The 25,207-nt window shown below is 33.8% G+C and overlaps 1 protein-coding gene and 4 non-coding genes across 5 annotated transcripts in view; 3 read left to right on the top strand and 2 right to left on the bottom strand.

Annotated features, from left to right (window-relative positions):
* Positions 1-4,920: 4,920 nt before the first annotated feature.
* LOC118266313 (calaxin-like) overlaps positions 4,921-25,207 on the bottom strand; it is a 53,444-nt gene continuing 33,157 nt past the window's right edge. The window contains exon 5 of the mRNA XM_035579722.2: positions 4,921-5,224. Coding sequence (XP_035435615.1) covers positions 5,039-5,224 — 186 coding nt within the window. The 3' untranslated portion in view covers positions 4,921-5,038. The remainder of the gene's footprint in view (positions 5,225-25,207) is intronic.
* Trnas-aga (transfer RNA serine (anticodon AGA)) lies at positions 14,973-15,054 on the bottom strand. The gene has a single exon. It is a non-coding gene; the product is annotated as a tRNA-Ser (tRNA).
* Trnas-aga (transfer RNA serine (anticodon AGA)) lies at positions 17,833-17,914 on the top strand. Its single transcript has one exon. It is a non-coding gene; the product is annotated as a tRNA-Ser (tRNA).
* Positions 19,026-19,107, top strand: Trnas-aga (transfer RNA serine (anticodon AGA)). The gene has a single exon. It is a non-coding gene; the product is annotated as a tRNA-Ser (tRNA).
* On the top strand, positions 20,209-20,290 carry Trnas-aga (transfer RNA serine (anticodon AGA)). Its single transcript has one exon. It is a non-coding gene; the product is annotated as a tRNA-Ser (tRNA).

Consider the following 25,207-nt stretch of genomic DNA (forward strand, 5'->3'; position numbering starts at 1 on the left):
ATTGTATGTTTAATTTTCAACTATTTAAAAGATACGCCCGATACACATTCATAAAGGATCTGGGCCGAAACAAAAGTAGCGGGTCAATGTCGATTGTAAAATACAATGGAAATGAATTCATTCGAAGTGTTGAAATCCATACAAACTTTAAGTGCACCGGCACGTGCTGGGGCTTACTGGGAAACTGTTTTTACTATTATTTTCTCATATTTCTGTTCAGGCTCGCGTAATATAATTTGACCTTGAACATTTTTTGGTTCTTTATTAACGTTGTGTAGGTGTAGTAGTTATTGTATATTTATTGGGGAATGTGTATCTCGTGGTGTTGTGTAAAATGAAGTGAGTCTATATTAATTATCAGTCTTTCTCCGAACAGGGGATGGAATTTGATATGTAATATGATGTCCGCATGCAACTACCAGAACTGAAAGTCGCTGAAGGAAGCTTATATGATGATGATGGCTGGATGATGATGATGCATGATGATGATGTAATTTTTGAAACATCCTAAAAACTTTTGTTCTAGTGAAGATCTAAATCCGAACCACGTGCGCATGAAAGGCAAATCGACAAGCAGATTGTTGTTTACTCTAGTGTTTGATTCAAAGAAACTATTTTCGGCGCTCTAATGCTACTCTACGCTAACCTTGACTTCATGAATGAATACATAATGCCTTTGTTATAAACCCTAGTTTACACACTGGTAAAAGCCTCGGGCTTATCTATTAGACAATGAGCGTATTCAGTGTATCAAAGAAACCGGGTACATGAGGTGTGATTTTTATTAAGTATTCAATACAACATCCTTGAATTGAGGATCGTACGATCGGCAAACGCAGGTCTACACCGAGAGAGGACGTACGTTCCTGCTTCCATGCTATTTTCCATTATAATTGGCTAAAAAATTCAAGGGACAAAAATGAAATGTTTATTTTGTGTGACCTAATTTTATTTTCGAAACGGCAATGCCAGCCTCTGTGTGGTATGATATTACTCGACATTGTATAATGTAGGTGACATGAGGTAGGTAATAAAATTACTTCACGAGGACGCTGAGTATTGCATTCTATTACTGCATCATTAGAGATGACTAAAAATAAGTTTTAATCATATTAAATTGTTCTATTTTCGCCGATAGTGTTTAAGTACAATTATAATCTATCTACAGAGTGTTCACAGCTATGAATGGTGGGATTATCGCTTTGCACTAAACTAACTGATTAATAAATAAAAATTTACCACATAACAGCCAGCCAAACTAAACTTTTTAAATCTCACTCGACCGCGAAGTTGTAGATTCAAATTGGAGCTCACCAGATTTTCACTCATTCATAAAGCCGCATTAAATACTTCAAACTTTTCCATATAAAAAGTTTGCAGTGCATTCAATTATGAACTCTGTTTTGTAATAGGCAGGTTACATTTGTATTTTTATTAAATCATAAAACACTTAATATTTCTCTTATTCATTTAAACCTTATGTATCGTCAGGTGTCATTAATTTGTAGATTGGTGATTTAAACCTCCACGTATTAGTTTGCTCCGGTAATTTTGTGCTCTAAGTTAATCCTAATACGATGGGTTATCCAAGTGTGAAAGCTTGGTTTCGGAATGGGTTGACTTGACTGAAATGATACCACGGCCTCATAGAAAACCTGTGTAGAACAACGCTTGCGTCGTATTTTACCGAGTGAGTGAGGTTACCGGACGACCAATCTTACCTCTCCCAAAGGACGGCAACGCACTCCCCTCTATCCTATAAAAAATAGTGACCTTTTGTCTTTTGTAAAATACTCGATTTGTGCTCGAAAAAATATATTTAAGTACTGTAATTTTTAAGACGCTAATTATGAAGTAATCAATTTCTTTATGAGACGACTTACTTATTTAATTAGTAGGTTATGAATTTGTGTGACCCAAGGTCATTTGTGTATTTTACATATTTTTGCTAATTAGATGAGAAAAATGAGGGGCTTATTTTGGATTCCTGGGTAGATTTCGTAAAAAAAAATAATTGCATTTTTTGTAAATATTCGATTTGGATTATACTGCCCTGTATTGTTGTGTACAAAAGTACGTACCTGTCCGCACATACTTTCTAGAAATACAATTATAATGTTTTATTTTGAAGAAAAAAATTATAATATTCCAATGAACAATGTATATAAAGTTTTCAAAATCGATGATGCGTCTCATCATTAGACATTCAACAGGCATTTTGCATTCATTAGTAGTATTAATGTCAGATACAGAAGTATTAGACCACAGACGGTATCGGCGACATCGCATAATGATGTGGTTTGTTAAAAACAGATTTGTATATTCTTTGGCTTGCGATACTATTTATAACTACTTATTAATATCATTTCTCTTGTCTGAGAATACCTTAACCTTGTTACCTACTACTTTTGAAAGTATTTTTTTATATAGATTCAACCAAATTACCATATTTCAAAATATGAAACTCGATTAAAATCAATCAAACTAAAAATTAGTTTTTTAGATAGTCGCTGACAGAGAGCTTCATCAAATAGCACTGTGTGTGTGTATACAATAACTGATTATAATTATTACTTTTATATAGGATAGAAGGCAAACGAGCAGGCGGATCGCCTGATGGTAAGCGATCAGCGCCGCCCATGGACACCCGCAACACCAGAGGAGCCGCAGATGCGTTGCCGGCTTTTTAAACAGGAATACATATTTTTTGTGCCCAGAAGTCAATATCTAAACCCAATTAATAAGTAATATTTAAATTATATGCAAATATCTTCTATCCACGAAATAGTTAGTAAATATCGTCCAGTAAAGTAGCATCGTCCGTCCGTCGCAACAGCGAGGCGCAGACTGATTGCCGCGGCAGTTGCAGCTCTGAAAATATTCAGAATATTCATACAAATTAGGTAAAATCTTATAGTTTATGATAGAAATATATATTAATATTCAGACAAATAATTGATTTAAAGGTTTTTAATGGAAACTGATGTAATAATTACAAATATTTTTGTTTTCTTTACTTGTTGTTGCAGAACGGTTTGACGCGGTCCATCCTCGACGATGCCGCGGCGATGACTGACTTTGCAACAAGCATCGAGCACCACTATAGTGTACCTAATATACTACGTCTACAGTTCGCTAGGTATAGCGTTTACGTTGACGCTTCTCATAACACCTTGAATGTCGCACGTCCCAATAAAATTGTTAAGCTTTAAATACCGGGATTGATAAACAAGTAACCTAGTAAAACAGATTTTTCAATTTTTGGTGATTAATTACTAAAATCAAAGCATTTTTATCCAACTCGAGAGTATTGTAAAGCAAAATTGTCAGTACGTAATCAGGAGTATTATGGTAAAGAGGGCCTAGAGAGCTTTTAAGATGAACTTGATGAGCAGTAAGGGTTTGATCGCTTGCAGAGAACTTAAGTGTTGTCAAGCAAAGGATCCAAACACAATTACTTCGTGCTCTTATTTTATGACCAAATAAATCAATTGATACTTAAATATATTTTTCCAATACTCATTGATGTTTATATTTAGCACAAGTTACAAGGTACCCCTGTTTTAAAAATACATTGGTCTGGCATTTTGTGAGAGCAGCTTTACAACTGGAGAGCGCCGGTCGGCTTATGTACGCTATTTCAATGTACCATTTTCTGACGTCCACTTTATAAAAATATAAGGATAATTTTCTGTTACAAATGCCTTATGAATATTTATTTATCTAAGTATCGTATATTTTATCGAACATCGTCTGGTGATCGACTGGTCAGACAAGGTATTAAAGCGTTTTTTTTTTTATTTTGTGTTAAAAGTACTTAGGAAAGCGCACAGGTGCGGCTGAGATACTGAGAATAAATCTATTTAAAATAAACCTTAACTACCATGACATACGGATGAAAACCGTACCATTCCGCGAATCCGCTGGTATGCGCTGAGCCTTATATGACGATAAAATAAAAAAACTTAACATCACTACAGGTTTCTTCATATTAAATTGTTTAATCTTTGGTAGACACCAACCCCTAAAAAGATTAAACATCGTTCCTGACTAAATTCATTATAGATCCCAATAAGCTGCACGAAAACTATAAAATTGGAAATCCTAGAAATAGAAAGTTTTCATAATACTTAAATTATCATCTTTATCTATTTCTCACATTGCGTAATCTTATTGAAGTTAATCATTTTTTATACCTCTATAACAAGTATAAATAAAATACAATTGAATTACCAAGTTTCTATACCAACGTACTAAACAATGACTGTAAAAATATTCTCTTTATTATACTTTCATAAATTTATTACATTTTCTAAGAATGCTAGCGCAACCGTCTGTATAATCTTTTTCAAGGTCACAAAGCATTATAGCAGAATGCTTTGTTCCTGTGTGCATTAGTTAATGCTAATAAATTAGTGTCCATTAGTTGTCCATGAATACGTAGAAGCCTTTAATATTAATAATAACTGATATTATTTCAGAGTCGTGTGAATAATATATAATATACATTTTATTTCTAAATAATTGGACAACAGACAGGTTTCCTCTTATCTATTAGATACTAATAATGATAATAGTTAACTACATGTCAGCGATGCGTATTCAATTTAATCATGTCAACAGACAACAATCACGGCGTTCATTAAGATCCCTTGTTGAACATTCGACCAATCAAGTCCGATATTGCTACAGGCCTATTACTGTATCGATTATGTTGTAAACGAAAAACTCGGAGCCATGAACTCGATAAATAGGATATTAGGTTCTATTAATCAAGTTTGCGGTTATCTCCAGGGAAATTTTGCCATCAATATATTGGACAAAGACTTCATTCGGTAAGTATTCTTCTACAATTTCTCACAAGCTTATTTCTCTGTTCTACATCTTTAAAACTAGTAGTAGCACTTAAAAGGTTCTATGTAAAGTTTTACAATATTTATTTTCATTTCAAATGGTTTGTATAATACTTCAATATCAAAATTTTAATGCATCATCGAATAAAAATGGAAATGTAATTATGAAATGGTAATTATTTATTTTACATTTTGCCCCATCGTGGGCACCAGGTCGCTACAAAAGAAAAGACAGCTGGTCTCTCTGGAAGACAGTAGCCGAGGCTCTCCAGCAACGACGGAGTCTTCAGCACAGTGTCATGGAAGTCTTGGAAGTTTATAACTCCATCCAAGTCTGGGTCCATTCTCTTCAACATTATATCCACAAGTTCCTGTAACAAAAAGTGATCCGTGTATCACACAACATTAGGTTTATATTTGATGGTTACCCCTTTAATGTGAGCGCTGTTGAAAAACCCAGCTAACAAACAATAAAGAGTCTCTAGTATCTAACTTTTTATATAAAGTAATTAAAAACAAAAATAAATTCTCCTCAGTTTTTTCAAATGTTTTAAACAAACAATAGACATGTTTCAGTAAATAGTCGTAACTTATTTTCAAGTAAGTTCTCATTAATAAAGTAGGAAGTTAATTTAAGTTTTCCATAAGAAAAAAGAATTATGGTTTTCTATAATAACAAGAACTGGTCTGCTAATATTCGAATGTCTGCCGTACTAAACTAAACTTCTGCTAAAGCTTCCACATAGTTACGACATGAAACATCCACTTGGGACTATGTGCATACATAAGGTTTCCCGCGGGGAAATCCTGTGCTACGCCGTAGCTCTATGCTACGCCGTAGCTTTTCGCTACGCCCGCACTAGTAGCGGTCCTAGGCGAGCTGTATACCGCCTGACCTAAAATACATAAACTAGTGAAACTTTACAGAGTAACAGATGTTACTCACTGACCTGCACATTTGTTTGAAAGTACACTCGTCGAAATGTTGTGGGTGAAATGTTAGTAGAGTGTAAAAGTGGTATGTATTAATCCTTTTTTTACACTGTTAAACCTAGTTGTTTATGTTTATGTAAAATACATTAGCCTCACTGCTCTAGGGAGAAAGCAAATAAGAAGAAAACAAGTATCATCGGATTAATGTTGTCAACCATTAAGTTTGTATAATTACTGCAAAGAATATTTTTACTTTTTTTATTACGTTTCAATGCTTCTTTCGTCGTAGCTGTTTAAGTTATTAACATTTAAAAAAGGGTATCATTTTAAATATTTTCCTCATCAAACGTTCTAAATAGTTTTGATTTTGTTCAAGTTTACTAGACAATTTGAAACCGAGCGACCCGTTTGTGGTTAGAGATTCAGTGATCTACCCGCATTCTGGTGGGACCACAGATGAAATTAGATTTTTGAGTCTATTTACTTTTAAAGGGTCAGGTCATGTAATAGAGCCGTTACACTGATAGCTACTAACGTTTTAGTTTAATGCATCCATCCAATTTTAAATATTTTTAAATAATGATCATTTCTACAAAAACCTTTTATGCCAGTTTCAATGTATATAATTGATATTCGTAAAATAAACATGTATTTTCCTATTTATTAATAATACTGGTATTAATAAAAACGTAAAATGGTCATGTATTTTTATCAATTTTTTACCTATTCAGGGTTTTCTTTCGAAATAAAATCATGCTACTTCAATAGAGGTCCAATTAAAAAACAGGCATGATGCTGCATCATCAATGGATCATAGAGAGCTCTTAATAATCATTCGAAATACTACAGCTAGTGGAAAAATGCGGAAAAGCTTAACGATTTCATTACTCTTGTGAAAAAACGCAATATTTTATTCCATATCTGATGGCAATTAGTAAAATTAATTTGTTTTTCCTAAATATTTTATTTTTGGTCAATGACACAGAATTGATACTTTAATGATCACTATTCTGAGCATAATATTAAGCTATTGATGTCTATGGGTAATTAATCTTTCTTAAAACATTTATGTACAATCAACAACGTTTTTGGTCGACTATCACCAGTGACATTTTACATACACTCGACTTGAGCGACCACAGAAAAATACAGCGATGTAAAGCAAATTTGCCACAAGATTTTGTTTAAAAAGTGTATTACCGTTAACTTTGCCGATAGTACATAATGTGCAAATATCTATTACCAAATAGTTTGCTAAGTAGTAACTATGTGCAGTATCAACTTCCACCGAACTGACCTAATAATAGTACTGGTACAATATTCGGTAACTTCGGTGGAACTTTGTATCGTCCATCACGTGAGACGGCCCACCTGAGATAGGAAGTAAGACTTGCTAGTTGTGTGGACTAACTTGCATGTGATGTTACTATTTATGGCAGTGAAAGGGAAATGACCGTAGAACTATTCAGGTTAAAACTTAACTTTCAGTCTGATTTTCTATGTACTCATGGAATGAATTAGTTTTGTATTTACAAGAGCAATGCTTATTAGTTAGATTAAGTGATGAAACAGCTGGATAAAAAATACTTCCAATTTCCGAAATCATAGGGAAGGCAACTGTACTGCAGCAGACATATTACGCCATGATGATGTTGTCCAAAGAGTATACCAAATACTTCAACTCAATTTTACTTTATCGATTCAAAACAGAAATAAAAGTCCCAGCGGACTGGCCCAATATTTTAAAAATATTAAAAATTGAAAATGCAATATTACGTAGAAGAAAACTTTTATAAAACTCTTAAAAAGGAAAGAAATGTTGATATTGAACTATTCAAGTTCTTCGACCTGCTTAAGTCCGTCGGTTGAGTAAACAATCGGCGCGAGTTCGGACAGCGAAGCCACTGGGGTAATGTTATTATGACTTAATCTAAACATGACAGAATTGTCATAGTCATAATCCCCTCAGGCTACAAAATGTAGAGATTAATGACATTTATCCGCTGGAAATGAGACGGAAATATTGATTCGAATGAATCACTGCAATTACTGTAAGTCGATGCATCTCTTTCTTAAGTTAATGAAATTCTAGGAATGATGATGATGATCGAATGATGCCATGATATTACATTAGTTTTAAATATATTTTTTATCATTTGAGAATTTGAAATCATTTGTATCGTGTAACTCTCAAGTACTTTCATGCACGAATGATACGTTAGAATATGTCAAAAGAAAACTTTTAAATAGTCTCAGTCATCCAGTTAAGGCATCACAAATAAAATCTTGCTTAACTAGAACTAATTTTAAATATATTTTTTCGCTCATACTCGCAAATGTAGGTCTTCAGTGAACAAAGTTCTGAGATCTCATTACAAGTTTACTAACTAGAGGATACGAGAGCACTACTCATAGGTACCAAAACTCACCTAGTACCGATATTTCTAGAAATTTGAAAAAAGTCTAGTATATCACCTAAATAATAAGTATCTAAGCCGTGAAAACGATGTTTATTAACTATACACAAATAAAATAGCTAGACTGCCAAAAATATCGTTAAAGAATCACTATAAATTTGTCTATTCTGATATCTTTCTTAAATTACATAAAATTGAATCCGTTTCAGTGGAAAATATGCACAATTATTTTAAAATTCCAAGGACTTTAGCAATCAATAATTAACACTTGTAATTTTAACTCCCCAATCAACGATTGTTTAAAATGTATAAAAAGGTTACATCCTATTTGACATTTGATCATTTTCGTTTAACAAGATAACCGTTCAAAAATATACTTACATACATAATACCTATAAGATTTTATCAAAGTAGCCGTACATTTAATTGGGTACCCATCAAACACTTTTTTCCAAGTTAATTAGCAAACGTTATCCACATTACATATTACTACGAGTATCGATGGGTTTCTATGCCCATACAATAATGCTATTGAAGAAGAAAAAATATCGGACGAAAGTAAAAAATCAAAGTCGAACGTAAACCTAGACTTTATCCAGTTAGAGTGAGTTTTAAAACTAAAAAAATTAAAGGTGCAAATAAATGAAAAGTTCAAATAGCGCGAATTTAGCGAGATCAATTAGGTTGTATTGAAACACTCATCCAGTACAATTAGCCACAGGGAAATATGTTTTTACTAAAAGCGTGAACAATTTAAAAAATAAATTGCCATAACGTTGCTGAGTATCCTAACCAAACATTTAGCCAATCAGGTGTTTACAAAATTGCTGGATAACCGCGGTAATAGCAATAACAAAATTCTATATTGAACGCTTTTCAAAACAAATTGTATAAAACAATAATTCCTCACGTTATTTAATGTTTAATTTTAATATTCACGTTACCTTATTCTATGTGCAACTATGTAGGGGCAAATACCGATACGACATAGTTTGATAGCACTGCATCCGAGACTGCTATGCAATTGTTTTACTATGGCACTCCAACCATGCGAACTTCTAAACTATGGTAAGCATAGTAAGATACTTTACACAAACTTACAGATACTTGACAACATGTTCATTAGCAACAACATTTAGGTACAACATTCCATTAGATGTACATAATATGATCCGTAGCCATATGTATTAAAGACAAATTTATTTAAAAGAATTTATAGTTCTTTTTCATCTATCGTATCATTTACTTCATACAGATTAATTTGCAAAAAACCTCGAATCATACTCATAATAATTTTTACGTTGACGGTTGACGGTATAATACTATTGAGTATAGGTATGTGATTTTGAATTGAAAAACGTCCGTGACATCTTTTACCATTTGCCAATTGCTCCCCAGAGATAGTCCACCATTTCAAGTTGAAGGATGAAAAAGGATTTTTTTTCCACTTTTTAAGTTCGCGTTTCAACGAAGTCTTTTTAATTAGAAAGAAATAATATTAAAACGAGGAAGCGAGGTACGTTGCAATGATAATATTAGGCTTCGGTCTTGAAGTAATAGTATGTTTAGATAGAATATATGTTGTCATGGTTTTATTATATGAGTAATGGATAATATGACTAAGCTGCTTTATACGTAGTTATATGACCAGAGGCTACCTGCTATGAGTGCTATGTCATCTCTGACAAACACTATGTTATAAGCTCACCTCGATCCCATTGCAAGATGGTTCTGACATAAGCAAATCCCTCTTACATACAGGATTATTCTATTTGGAACAGTTAACATACATTACTAAAACATACGTGTGCATCGTTGACAAGTCCACAGTTACTAATTTACTAAAGTTGTTAAATAAAATCGTACTTAAAAGTGAAATAATTATCCTGAACTGGATCTTTTTCCGTAAAATTTATAAAACTATACTATAGGCAATAATTTCAACATACTAAGGGCGGCTTGCGCAACATTTGGTCTAAACAGAATTTAGTTAAATGTGTTTATCTTGCTAAATATGTTTAACCTAAATACAATTAAAAATCTCTTGCTCATGTCCGTATGGATGGTAATTTAACTAATCATAGTTAGAGAGTCGGTAATGCAGTTTCTTGCGTTCCTTTTTACACTTTCGTGCGTTGTAGATTTGACTTAGAGCAAAATTGTTGCATTTCTTAAAACAAAAATGCGTAATATGGACCGACGAACTTTCAACTGACACATCAAGTCAACCGAGCTGTCACACATTGTGCTATTGTGATTTGTGAATTGTTCTCGTGGTATTTTTTATTGATTAATAATTATTTTAGTTGAGTCATAATTACCATGGCAAAAAAAGTGTTTCTTCTAGGGCCTAATTTTACAAAAGAAGAACTGATAATACTGCTTGCAGCGATGGAACCATACACCCATATTATTGAGTGCAAAAAGACTGACCAAATAAAACAGAGTGAAAAGCAAAATGACTAGGTCAAAATAGCTATTATTTATTGAATATCCATTAATAAAAGTACATTTCCTTACTTGTTGCTAGTTTTTATTTATTACTATTTATTGAATATCCATTAATACATACATATCGTCACGCCTTTAAGCCACACATTATGTTTACACCCAATTTTCACAATTTATGTTGTAAGTCCCATATAATGTGTGGTGAGCCTATTGCCTTATACCGGGCACATGTCCAGACTCCTTGCTACTACTGAGAAATTTTCGAAAAACCGAAAAATCCCAGTAATCCTTTGCTGGTTCCGTTCATCAACAGGCGTTTCATCGCTTACTTGTTCGGTAAAGTGAATATTTGCTGTTACAAAAAAATGGTTTCTTTCGAACAATGAAGAATTTGTGGTCCGAATAGGGTTCCAAATAAGTCTGCTCTCTCAATGACAGATTAATTGGGTGTGGAGGCTTTCATGCTCACGTTATTTCATAAACCAAAGAAAATGTAATTATGGAATGCAATCAGATTTTCGCAACATTTTAGAACCAAAATAAAGTATTTCGCTCTTAAACTTTTTAGCGACGATGCGCAATAAAAGTATTACTTTTATTATTTATTAAATAGTAACGAAGAAGATTTTTTCGACTTCTCTACAATAAAATCTGGTTCTCAATTAATATAAGCCCATATTGGATATGCAATCAGTATTTTGAAGCGATGCGCAAGGTCAGCTTGGAAGTAATATAATATTTCGGATAATTCCCTATTTTTGGTTCCGTTCATCACAGGTTTCATCGCCTCGGTAGTGAATATTGCTTTACAAAAATGGTGAACAATATTGTGGTAATAGGGTTTCGTGCGTTTCAATGACAGATTAATTGGGTGTGGAGGCTTTCATGCTCACGTTATTTCATAAACCAAAGAAAATGTAATTATGGAATGCAATCAGATTTTCGCAACATTTTAGAACAAAATAAAGTATTTAGCTTTTTGATAAAATTATTATTTACAAAATAGTAACGCAAGCATTTAACCGACTTCAAAAAAAGGAGGAGGTTCTCAATTCGACCGTATTTTTTTTTTTTTTTTATGTATGTTAATCGATATCTCCGTCAGTTATAGACCGATTTGAGAAATTCTTTTTGTGTTTGAAAGAGTACGATGTCCGCGTGGTCCCATAAATTTTTAAAGTCTGACCATAAATGTGGAAGATAATCCAGGGAACTTCAAAAATGCAGAATATGCTCTGCGTTTGAGTTTTGATGTATATTAGCTTATCTTTCTGAGTAACCATACAATTCAGGACAGCTAGCATATCTGGTATAGAATGATGGGTAGCTTGATGTGCTGTCTGATTTACATGTGTATGTAGGTACCTAATCTGTTTGTGTTTGACAAATGCATATCTCTGGCAGTTACAGTCCGATTTGAGAAAGATTTGAAAGAGTACGATGGCAGTGTGGTTCCATATAATTGTTTTTAAAGTCTGACCATAAATGTGGAAGTATCCAGGGAAGATTATGAGCTCCGCGTTTACGTTGAATGATGCATACTAGCTTATCTTTCTGTAGTCAGGACAGATAGTAGCATATCTGGTATAGAATGATGGGTAGCTTGATGTGCTGTCTGAGTTATTGTGTGTTTGACAACTGACTATGTATGTAGCTTATGAACAGGTTACTGTTAGCTGTCGGCTCGGCAGATCATAAGTAAGGGTATCAGGTTAATATACATTTGAAAATAATGTAATTATGCGTCAATATGGATAGATGTCACTGTCTCATATGAGCAGCGCGTTTAATAGGTCGACCCATACTCAAATAAGTTATTCACTAAAAATCAAGAAATAAAAAACAATTTTAACAAAAAAAAACCGACTTCAAAAAATAAATATTCCAAAACAAATTAATATGCACTAAAAAGTAAAAGAAATAATTGCGTATTTTTCAACAACTTAATAGATCAACTAACTTTACTAACTCATCACACACATTATAATGTAAGTAGGTACAATTATTGTTATTTTTGGAGAAAACGTTAAATATTTTTAATATTGGCATGATAATAACTTATGTAATAACTTAAGACAGAAGGTCCTTCAAGTAGACACTAAATAGATTAACCGACTTGGTATTACATGGATCTCACAACTTTTGACGGTAGAAAGACTGAGCTGCGAGACTTGGGTTTTTTACAGGATGTTTTTGATGGGATTTGATGTTTTTCTTTACAGTAACTTGAGTTAAGCACAATCGATGAGATACGTGTTTGGTTATCAGAGATTGCATGATTTCGGCATTACGCGACGCTGCTACGGTGCTTTAGCTTAATGCTACGGTGTCAAGGTGCTGTGCTACACAGCTACAAGATTAAGTATAATCTCCTAGCATTGTAATAACAGTGCTGCAGCACTATGTTTCGGTAAAATAGCTTTATATTTCCGTATTATAGATCAATGCCCTGAGTACTATGGTATTGCGACAAGGTGCTTCGACGGCATGCTACGGTGCTACGGCACTAGACTACTGGACTACGGACCTGTGCTAGACCGCTATGCTTAGTTGCTAAGACGCTATTCTGCGGCGCCATAGGACTATGCTATAGGTGTTACGGTATTAGGCGACGGTGCTATGGCAATAGTGCTACGGTGCCACGGCACTATGCTACAATGTTTTTAAGCAACGACTAACTATTAATCTTTATACACATTGTTTTGAAAATATAGATACTAAATAATTTCCTTTTTTGTCAAACGAGTCACAGTTACGTATGTAACTCATGATTTAATTTGAATAATTTGACGCTTTGATTGTCCACAACCCGTGTGCGTTGTAAATGAAGGCAACAGGTAATACGAGTATACATGTAATCGGAAGAAAAGACCAATATATTATCCTCGCCAGTAAAAAAGCACAGTAGGTGTTTAGTTTACAAATACATATGTACGACACATAATTTACTATACATAATACAAAAACTACAAATTAATTGCTAAGCGAAACTAGGAATACAAAATGAAAGAAATAATTTCCTCACCATTAAATTCATCGTTAAAACTCTATTCACAACATTTTAAGAAAACTTAAATCTAATTTCAACTATCAACTAATTTCTAAAATGTGGGTGAACCAACCACATTTAGAGACAGTAGATAAAAGATTACTTCCCCTGGTTCTAAAATTAGATGATTCAAACCTTGTAAACTATAAATTCGCGTAACTTATAATTAAACTGGTCGTTTACTGGAATCCTTACAAATAACTTGGTTTAAGTTGGAGTGTCAATGAGTTGGAGGGTCGCTGAACGGTTTTCGTAGAAACGTACTAGGCAAGCATTTGTAGGAAGATGTTGTTAACCACTCCAGCTTTTGTCCTAAAGTTAGGTAAATACTATTGAATGAAGTCCCAAGCGCCACAAAGGATTAACTATGGTGCTCGTGTACCATTGTCTCCGGGCTGGTCACTCATTATTTCCTTAGGTTCCAGATAAAACAATGAATTATACTTAAGTAAGAAGATGTTAGAATAAACTTACGCCTATGTTCCCTTATAGCACTTCGCTTTGCACTAAGTCTCTGTGCGCGTGTGTGGCACTTGTCCACGAAAGTGACAGAACACCTATTCTTGTGGCCAAAATCTCTCTTACAGTACAAGATGCAAGAAACATGTTGGCATTGTCACCACAAACGTATATACTCAAAAAAAATATCTCAGCAATAGGATATTACTGCAGATTTGACGAATGCGAAAGTGATACAATCATACTAACTTTCAACAGTTACAACCCTCACTTAACAACATAATCCTTTCATCTTTTCAGTGAATTTTTAGTTTATATCACAAAATAACTAACCATTTATGGTTGGCCTTCATGAACCATTCAATCAGTAAATATACACGCCTTTTATAATTATCGTGAAGTTTGACGGTCATACTAGCAATCGAGCGCACCGCAGGCCGATACGTTTTCAATTTAGATGCGTATCACTCGCTGCGGTCCTGCGACTCGCCAAATGAGGTGCATATGGAAGAGAATTCAATTTGAATTCTAATACTGTGTACCTTACGTCTCATTTTCAAAAATTAATCTACTTCTTATTACAGAAATGGAGTAAAGAAATATGTTTAAGTGAAAATGAATCTTTAGCATCAAGCACTACTTACTTACAGTCATACCATTATTTTATTGCAATTTTAAGTTATTTTCACTTTTGAAGTTAAATTTTGAATATATTCTTCAAAAAGAAGGCCAACATGAATGGTATTGCAACAAATACTTATAAAACATTCAAAAAAATTGTAAAAATATGTCGTATGATGTAAAAAGAGACGCAGCCGGCAGGATTTGAACCTGCGCTCCCAGAGGGAATCTGATTTCTAGTCAGACGCCTTAACCGCTCGGCCACAGCTGCTATGCACAATGCATCGAAATTGGCTATCACTTGATACAATCGCCAACATATAAACCCTGATTTCTAGGTAATCTAAGCATATTTCAATTTACTTATCATCTTAAACTCTTCCAATAAGGGTACTAAAGCCATAGGAAGATGGACAAAAGAAAATTATAGGTTGACTAAAAACAAAATGAACCCATTATTTGCTTTCAGGAATATATGTTTCATTTCAAAATATTAATCTACTTTGGACCTTAACACCCTCTAAGGAAGCTTAACACCAGCCAGCTATCAGCAGCTACAGGTATCAATACTTTTCAAAAGTTAGCTGAAATACGCAAAAATCGGCGTCAAATCAGGTATCGAAGAGTGCTACTAAACTTTTTGTTATTTTTCTAGACTTTTAATAATACTTTCATTAAAAATATGATATAAAAACTATATGTATTAGGCGACGGTGCTATGGCTATATACTAATATCAAAAACCTTCCACGCTACCGAGTCTGCAAAAGTGTATCATGCAACGTGAATTCAGCGTCCCACAGATACCACGTGTATTGATATATCCAATCACAGGTATATGAGCGAGACACCGAATCATATTTGGGAAGGGGGAATCACGAGACTGTATGAATATGATTATATGAGAGTGTGCAGGACAGAGTCATAACTACAGGCAAGATAATTATGCATTGCTTTCTCTTTCCTATCGGAACACTTATCAGTGCCCGATCGCTCACCACCTCACCACACTGATAGGGATGCCATGTCGATCGTTGCATGATATTGTTTATACCTGTTTGGATTTTATAAAGAGTTTCGCTTATTTTCAGGGTTCCCTAGATGGAATGTTTGGTTTACATAAAAGTGGTCCCACGTTGGGCGCCACTATTGTAAATGGAGTGTGATTAATGTATGATGATAATGGGCAGATAATGTCATTCAAAAATAAATTATATCAAACTTTGTAGCTACTCACAAGCTAGAAAAATCGGATACATTTTTTTTTTAGATAAGTATTATAAGTTTTATTCTCATTAAACTAAAACATAAGCAATTTAGTTGACAAGGCAAACAGACAGATTGGTGAACGGACAGACAGTCCAGTCTTAATAAAAAAATCTGTTTTCCCTTTTGGATACCAGTCCGAAAAAAAAAGTAAATGTGACATACTCGCCATTTATTAGTATATTAGTCAAAATATCGTTGTACGTGCCGATAGATGGCGCTTCAATAGCTTTAAGGTAAAGTGCACACAAATCGAAACACGTGGGATTTTTGGGTAAGCTTTATGGAAGTGCGTCTGCTGCATGGAGTGTGCCTACGTTATAGTCGGTTATCTCCAAAGGTGAATGACTTCTAAAGCTTCACTTCAGAATGTGCAATAATACAAATATGCATGTCCACAATAGCATTTTGACAAACCTTGAATATAAATTACACACAGGCACGTCCTTACTAACTTTAACCTAATTTGATTACTCTAAAATCTATAAGGAGTTAAAGAGGGGTGAGGGCATGAAACACGGAGTGCAGCGTAACATGGTATCTAAAGGTACGCGTCCATAGGCCCGCATCGTACGCATCGCACGCAACTAATTTTAATTTGTCTTGAATAAAAATTCATACTACTGCGTCCACTGATCCGCACCGTATGGGCCGCATCATCAGCAATGCCTACATGGGATGCGTTCTGATTACGTCGTACGGAATGCATGGGATGCGTGCGTGCATTTTGTATTTCTGTCACTTTGAAATCCACAATGAGTCAAATTGAAACTGCTGAAACAATGTCATTCCACTAAGATTCTGTATGCCAATAATTACACTTAAGAATTTGAATCGACCATAGTGGATTAATCCGAAATGGAGGAAACAAGGATAAGAGGAGATGTTCTTCATTTTCACTAGGATATACGATGTCTTCCGAAACCTAAGCCAGCTAATTTTATAGTTAGCGAATACGTAATTTTTTGCATAAATATAAATCGACTAAATAATAGTTTTCCATTTAAAACACAATTATTTGTATTATACCACGTATGGAAATATGTAAAAAATCTTTACAACAGTTTAAACCTTTGTTTCATAATTGAGGGTGGTATCAAGTGGTCGGCGATTTCGCTGCATTGTCTCATAGCAGTCGTGGCCGAGTGACTAAGGCTTCACTCGCAACAAATTACCAACCGGGTACCGAGCAGCAGAGAATCCTTACGCGTCGTACCCTTTTGTAAATTTTTAGTATAATGTCAATATTTTCTTATTATCTTAGCTTTTTGTAATGTTTTGAACATTTTAATAATATAATTATGCCTTTTATATCTTTGTTAATGTGTCTAGTACAGTTTTAGCTATCCAACCTTTTTATTATTAAAAGAACCATTTTAAAACTATACTACAGAATATATACATTTTAGTTTCGGGTTTTGATTGTTATAAGCATAATGTATAATTTTTTTTATGGGTAATAACACCAATATACAACTAAATATTTACTTGCTAGTTAATTTCGTCAATTCCGTCAATATCCTACTCTACTGCCTACTGCCAACCTATACTTTTTACCTTACTCAAAATTAGTCCCATGTTGGGCGCCACTATGACAACAAGGTCTCATTAAAAAATACCAAACCAAAATTTATCACAAAAATTTAAATTTATTAACGTGCCAACATCTAAAAAGCTTGGAATTCGCGCATACAGGTAATTTAGTGTAAACATTAGTACAATTTTTATCAATTTGTAAATTTAAATGTTACCAAGTAGTCACCAATTTCGCCACTCACAGTGTAGCGGTTGTGGCCGAGCGGTTAAGGCGTCTGACTAGAAATCAGATTCCCTCTGGGAGCGTAGGTTCAAATCCTACCGACCGCGAAACTTTTTGTCGTTTATTATAAGCTTTTTAATTCATTTTTAAGAAGTTATTAAAATGTTATCACTTTATTATGAACTGGCTTTTACTATGAATTCAATATCTTAGACATTGTAAGTTTTATTATCCTTAAACTAGAACAAGTTAATTAGGTGACAAGGAAATCGAATAGATTATTATTTTAGACATTCTAAGTTTTATTCTCCTTAAACTAAAACATAAGCAATTTACTTGACAAGGCAAACAGACAGATTAGCAAACAGATAGACAGTCATGTCTTAGTAAAAAGGTTCTGTTTTCACTTTTGGATACTAAAACTAAAAATTAAAAGCTGTAAATGTAACAATCACGCCATTTGTTAGTATATTAGTCAAAATATCGTTGTATGTGCCGATAGATGGCGCTTCAATAGCTTTAGGGTAAAGTGCACACCAATCGGAACACGTGGGATTTTTGGGTAAGCTTTATGTGACTAAGGCTTCACTCGCAACAAATTACCAACCGGGTACCGAGCATCAGAGAATCCTTACGCGGCGTAGCCTTTTGTAAATTTTTTTTATTAGGTCAATATTTTCTTATTATCTTAACTTTTTATAATGTTTTATACATTTTTATATTAAAACTATGCCTTTTATATGTTTTCAATGTGTCTTGTACAGGTTTTGGATATCCAACCGTTTTAATATTGAAATAACCATTTTAAAACTAGAAAATATACATTTTAGTTTCGGGTTTTGATTGTTAAAAGCATAATTTATAAATTCTCTTTAGTAGTTTTGATAAGAATAACGAGACCCATATTCAACGTAATATTTACTTACCAATTAATTCTGTCAATTCCGTCAATATCCTACTCTACTGCCTACTGCCAACCTATACTTTTTACCTTACTCAAAATTAGTCCCATGTTGGGCGCCACTATGACAACAAGGTCTCATTAAAAAATACCAAACCAAAATTTATCACAAAAATTTAAATTTATTAACGTGCCAACATCTAAAAAGCTTGGAATTCGCGCATACAGGTAATTTAGTGTAAACATTAGTACAATTTTTATCAATTTTTAAATTTAAATGTTACCAAGTAGTCACCAATTTCGCCACTCACAGTGTAGCGGTTGTGGCCGAGCGGTTAAGGCGTCTGACTAGAAATCAGATTCCCTCTGGGAGCGTAGGTTCAAATCCTACCGACCGCGAAAACTTTTTGTCGTTTATTATAAGCTTTTTATTTCATTTTCAAAAAGTTATTAAGTTGTTATCACTTTATTATGAACTGAAAACATTTTATTCAGTTAATTTTATAGTTTTTTATTAAAATTATAATTTGATATATTTGTCTGTAGCTTATGTTAAAATTCTAAACTCACAATACATTGCCTTGTAAAAAAATCGCCTAGGCCTAGTCAAATAAAGTGTCAATAATAAAAAAAAATAGGTAGCACCTAATACGAATTTATTTTAGCAGGTACGCCCGAAGGGTAAAGATAAAATTCGAGAAGCTAAGTTATACGAATTTCAATGAAGTGATTTAAAACTACAATAGCGCCATCTAGCTACGATTTATCGGTAAGGAGAACTATTTTATGGCAATGATAATTGCGTTATAACAGTTTTGACTGTACGGTTGGTGCGGCTGGGCATCCGATTGCCGGGAAATGTGTAGCGGGTTCGATTTCCGCACTCTTTGTGTGAATGTAAGTGACCTTGTAAGTTTGTAAACGCACCCACGACCTAGAGAAAATCATAGGGTGGGGCAAGGATATTTTGTTAAAAAAAAAGTTTTATTGAGACAGTTCGATTATTACTTTCTACTTTAGTATTATAAATTGATTGAGTTTGACTTAAATAATAATAATAAGTAAAATACCAATGCTGTGTTCCGTCACATAAACGTGCATAGATAAATCTATTTTTTTTTTATTAAGTATTTACAGAAGTAAAAGATTACAGCGGTCAACACACTCGTGTAATTGTATTTTGATTAATGTCAATGATTCTGTCCGATATTTGGTCATTGGCTTAGCCATTACTATAATGCGGGCTAGCAACATATTTGAGGAAAAGGGAATGTACTCAAAATTAGTCCCACGGTGGGCGCCACTATGACACCAAGCTCTCATTAAAAAAAATATCAAATCAAAATTCTTCATAAAAAATAATATTTATTAACGTAATAACATGTAAAAAGCTTGGAATCCGCGTATACAGGTAGCTTAGTGTAAACATTAATACTATTTATATCAATTTTTAAATGCAAGTGTTACCAAGCAGTCACCGATTTCGCCACTCACAGTGTAGCGGTTGTGGCCGAGCGGTTAAGGCGTCTGACTAGAAATCAGATTCCCTCTGGGAGCGTAGGTTCAAATCCTACCAACCGCGAAACTTTTTGTCGTTTATTGTAAGCTTTTTATTTCATTTTCAAAAAGTTATTAAATTGTTATCACTTTATTATGAACTGAAAACGTTTTATTCAGTTAATTTTATAGTTTTTTTATTAAAATAATTATTTGATATATTTCTCCGTAGCTTATGTTAAAATTCTAAACTCACAGTACATTAATAACACTGCCTTGTAAAAAATTCGCCTAGGCCTAGTCAAATAAAGTTTCAATAAAAAAAATTTAGGTAGCACCTAACACGAATTTATTTTAGCAGCAAAAGCAAGTCTTTAACAACTCCATTACAGTATCAATCACATCGTTGATATTGAACATTATAACGTTTGTAAGTTATTAGAACTCAAGCTCGAATCTAGAGGTGCCGAAGAGAAAGTTGTATTGAGTTTTTCAACTTAGGTAAATTTTCTTGAAGTCAGTTTTTTCACCTGATTTATGATAAATTGCCATCTCCTTATTCTCCTTGTTGCCTATAAAGACTTGTTGTGACTTTGACTCGACGCGTAGGTACGCCCGAAGGGCAAAGATAAAATTCAAGAAGCTAAGTTAATACGAATTTCAATGAAGTGATTTAAAACTACAATAGCGCTATCTAGCTACGATTTATCGGTAAGGTGAACTATTTTATGGCAATGATAATTATGTTATAAGAGTTTTAACTGCACAGTTGGTGCGGCTGGGCTTCCGGCTGCTAGGCAATGTGTAGCGGGTTCGATTTCCGCACTCTTTGTGTGAATGTAAGTGACTTTGTAAGTTTGTAAACGCACCCAGAGAAAATCATAGGGTGGGGCAAGGCTTTTTGTTAAAAAAAAAAGTTTTATTGAGACAGTTCGATTACTTTTTACTTTAGTATTATAAATTGATTGAGTTTGACTTACTGTTAAAAAAATGTATTTTGGATATGATTTTAATAAATAAAATACCGATGCTGTGTTCCGTCACATAAACGTTCATAGATAAATCTAATTTTTTTTTTTTATTAAGTACAGAAGTAAAAGCTGTCAACACACTCGTGTAATTGAGTACTTTGATTACTGTCAATGATTCTTTCCGATATTTGGTCATTGGCTTAGCCATTACTGTAATGGGGGCTAGCAACATATTTGAGGAAAAGTGAATGTACCACTAATCTGCTGCCTACTCCTTCCGGGATAAGAGGGGACTATAAATAGATTATATCAAAGATCACGTATCATGAATTGAGGTTTACTTCCTTTTTCCTACTTATCAATACTGCCATGAGGGCGGTCATAATTGATACTTACTATATTTTATCTTAGTTACAGAAAAAAGAAACAAATATCACGCTGTACAATATTAAACATTTTTGTAAGCCTAATTACCGTTGTATTTTTTTTTTTCAGCACTGGGTGATGAGATTTCTTAGAGAAATAAATAAAAAAATATATAATGGGAATAAACACCGTTTCTTTGACAAGTAAACATGAGGTCAAAAAATAGTACGACAAAGTTCAATAAAAGTACAATATCCAGAAACTTAACTAATATCAGAGGTATATAAAACAGCACACGATAATCACATTTTTATATGCACGCATACCTGCTTAGAAAATGTGTAAAGTTAGATAATGTAGGCATCATTAAAAGTTTACACGTGTCTGTTCAACCAGAAACTATTTATCTGATAAACAAGAATGAATAAAAATATGCACTCACAACGCTTACACGTGCCGGATAGTTGTGGGAATATAAAGAGGGAACCAATTAATTTATTACAACTCAAGGAAATATCGTGAAGTAAGAGAGAATGTGGGTTTAATAAACTATTAAAGGTGGTTAAAAAAAGCAAAAATCTAGTTACACGTGCAATAATTTTTTAAACGCTTTACAGTACAACGCTACTTAATAAGGCTCGTCATGTGATGATGATGTTACCGACACATTAACTAAAATAATCTAAAATATAAAAATAAGTCGGATATTCTTCCTGACGCTATAACTCCAGGACGGACGACCCGATATGTACGGTTTTGCATTCGTTGGGAAGGTCTCGGGCTCCGTAAGGTTTATAGCAAAGAAAATTCAACAAGAAAACAGGGAAATTCATTGGCGGCGAAACGGAGATCGCCAAGTTTGCTAGAGGTATATAGAAATAATAGAATAGTCTTTAGATAATGTCTTAGTTGTTTTATTGTCTGTTGTGCTGCAGTTCTTTTTACTTATGTAAATACTTGTTCAGTCTATTCATTGTCATGACACGACCAATAAAAGTAATTTACATAATAATGTGCTGTCTAAAAGTCAAAGGTAGGACGTACGCGTTTCTAGGTAATACGCGTCACAGAGAAAGGAATCTGTCCCAAACTGATATAGGTGATACTACTTTTAATCAGCACAAACAACCCAAAGCTGACTGCTGTTGGATTGTGAGCTTCCTCTACATAGGAGCCAAAATTCATATGCTTTTTTTAAGGGGAGATCATTCAATCACTTCTCCGGTCTTAGGCGAGTCAAGGGGGAGGGGCAGGCTCTTTCTGCCTAAAAACCACCCCTTAAAAAAGTGGTCCTTGACCAGAAATGGGTTGGAAACCCCTGATAACGTAATTCTATTATTTTGCCGAAAATGTTACTTATATCGAAATCAATGTTAATATTCGTAAGATAAATACCGTGAATCTTTCAATATTAATATTAATTATTAATTCTCATACATTATAATAACATCCGTTGCTAACCTTGCATATTTTCGTGATCAAATAACAATCTTATTAAAATTCTTTCATAATTAAGCATGGCTTCATTTTATTTACTTAGTCATAATAAAGTAAATATCGTAAATTAATCGCAAAATATCTAAGCTTGTAGTGAATTTTGTTTCTAATATTTGTTACGTAACTTGAAATAAACAGGATAACAATCGGGACTCGGGATTGATTACTAAACAAAAACGAAAAAGACGGGTATATAAAAGTGTATCTATTTCTTATGTATATAAAACGTAATTTAAAAGTAAACGCTCCTTATAGCCTCACGCCTTTTATTCCTTCACGGGCTAGAGTTAGATGTGCACATAATTAAAACATTACACATTTTTACCAATAACGTTACAAATTTCATGTAATTAGAGCTGGTTTTGAGCAAAAACTCCCAATAATACTTTACACAATCTGGAAAACCCCTTCCTCGGCAATCGCTTTTGCAATTACTTAACGAGCTTTGCAATTACCAAGCCAACTAATAAATAAGGAATTGAAATTAAGGTGTAGACCTTATATTAACTAGACGAGTGAACTAATTTATAGTCAGTTTTAATTAAAACTACGAACAAGTGCGAATCAGTCTTACGACAAAAGAGTTCTGTGCCTGAGGGTTGCTGCATAATGATCGGACTTATATGTATTTTTTATCGTTGTAAGCACAAACAATTCGAAGAAGATTCTGTCCTTGTCAACTAATTATAGAGATAAAAAAAAGCTTTTCATACGATAATTATATTTTCGTGGTATATTGGGTTTTTAATAGAAAAGGCGGAAACGAGCAGACACCTACAACCGCAGAGGACTGACAAGTGCGCTTGTCGGCCTTTAAGAAAAAATACGTTCTTTGTTAAAGAGAATAATAAGAAAATTTTAAATTAATATACTAAACGGGCCTTTGGGCGGTAAGCACTGGACTAGAACCAGACCCGAGCGTACGGCGCGTCGCGTTCCGCGCGCACCTTATAGAGACGTCAGACCACCACAGATGTCCGACCTGATGTAGGGCTGATGGAACTGCGGACTATCTAACTAGATACCGGGGCTCTGGCTCGAAGAACAGGAGTAGGAACAGGGTGGTTATAAGACAGTAAGAGTCTCGACATTCCTCGCGTCACCCAAGGCGAGAAAAGTCATCGGTTGATTTTTCCCCCTCAAAAACAAAATATTCACAATTTTACATCAGGTACTTCAAAAACAACCATTCCCAAGACCTAAACTAGACTTGTAAAACAAGTCCTTGTACACTTAATCATGACTATCGCAAACTTACTTACTAACTAATTAGTTCATCGTCCTGCAGCGACAAAACTTTGCAAGTTATATTTTCTAAGGAAATCTTAAATAACATCTTATTCGAAATCAACTTAGCAACAACAATTTTATTATATGATGAAGACGAGAAATAAATCGAAATTGAAACTTATGTAGATGCATAATTATCATATTGCACGTGTGTTTTTGCTCACACACTTGTGCACTATAATAATTATCTCCTGCGTAACCATGACCGATATTGATTGGGAGATATTATAGTACTAAGTAATTTAAATTAAAACAACGTGATTTATTATAATTTTCGTGCGTGAGGCGTACTAAGTACGACTGATTGACGAGGATCTCAACTAGTTTCAAGCCATGCTAGAGGCTTATATTCATGAGCAGCATTCCGCGACACATGACGCGGTGTTTGTATCCTAACCATAGCTCCTAGTAGCAACAACATAATAATTAAAACAACGTGAGAGATATAATTGAATACAACTACTTAGATTAAGCAAATACATACATTCAATGTTCATTAGATATGTTTCATCATAAAATACTATGTATCAAAATATCGTCCATTTTTACTAAAGAAAAGAATAATAACAGTCCAATATTTTCATCATCCTACATTACGGATAGAAAAGCAATTTTTATTTATTTATCAGGTCGAAAGGGAGATTTCACGGTTGTATTTTTTGGGTAATCAACTTTCTAAATCTATTACTGATACCTACACCATTATGATATTTCTGAGAAATCAATCTACACTTTATTTAATTCCAAGTACTTCCATCTTAGAAGAAACTTATCCTTACAATGTCTTATTCAAAAATGTCTCGAAACACTCTTCACGGACTGTCACGTCTCGAAATAGCACAGACTAAAAAGAGGAAAAACATATTTCAATCACATTT

The sequence above is a fragment of the Spodoptera frugiperda genome, chromosome 25, assembly GCF_023101765.2.
Source record: "Spodoptera frugiperda isolate SF20-4 chromosome 25, AGI-APGP_CSIRO_Sfru_2.0, whole genome shotgun sequence".
NCBI classification, from domain to species: domain Eukaryota; kingdom Metazoa; phylum Arthropoda; class Insecta; order Lepidoptera; family Noctuidae; genus Spodoptera; species Spodoptera frugiperda.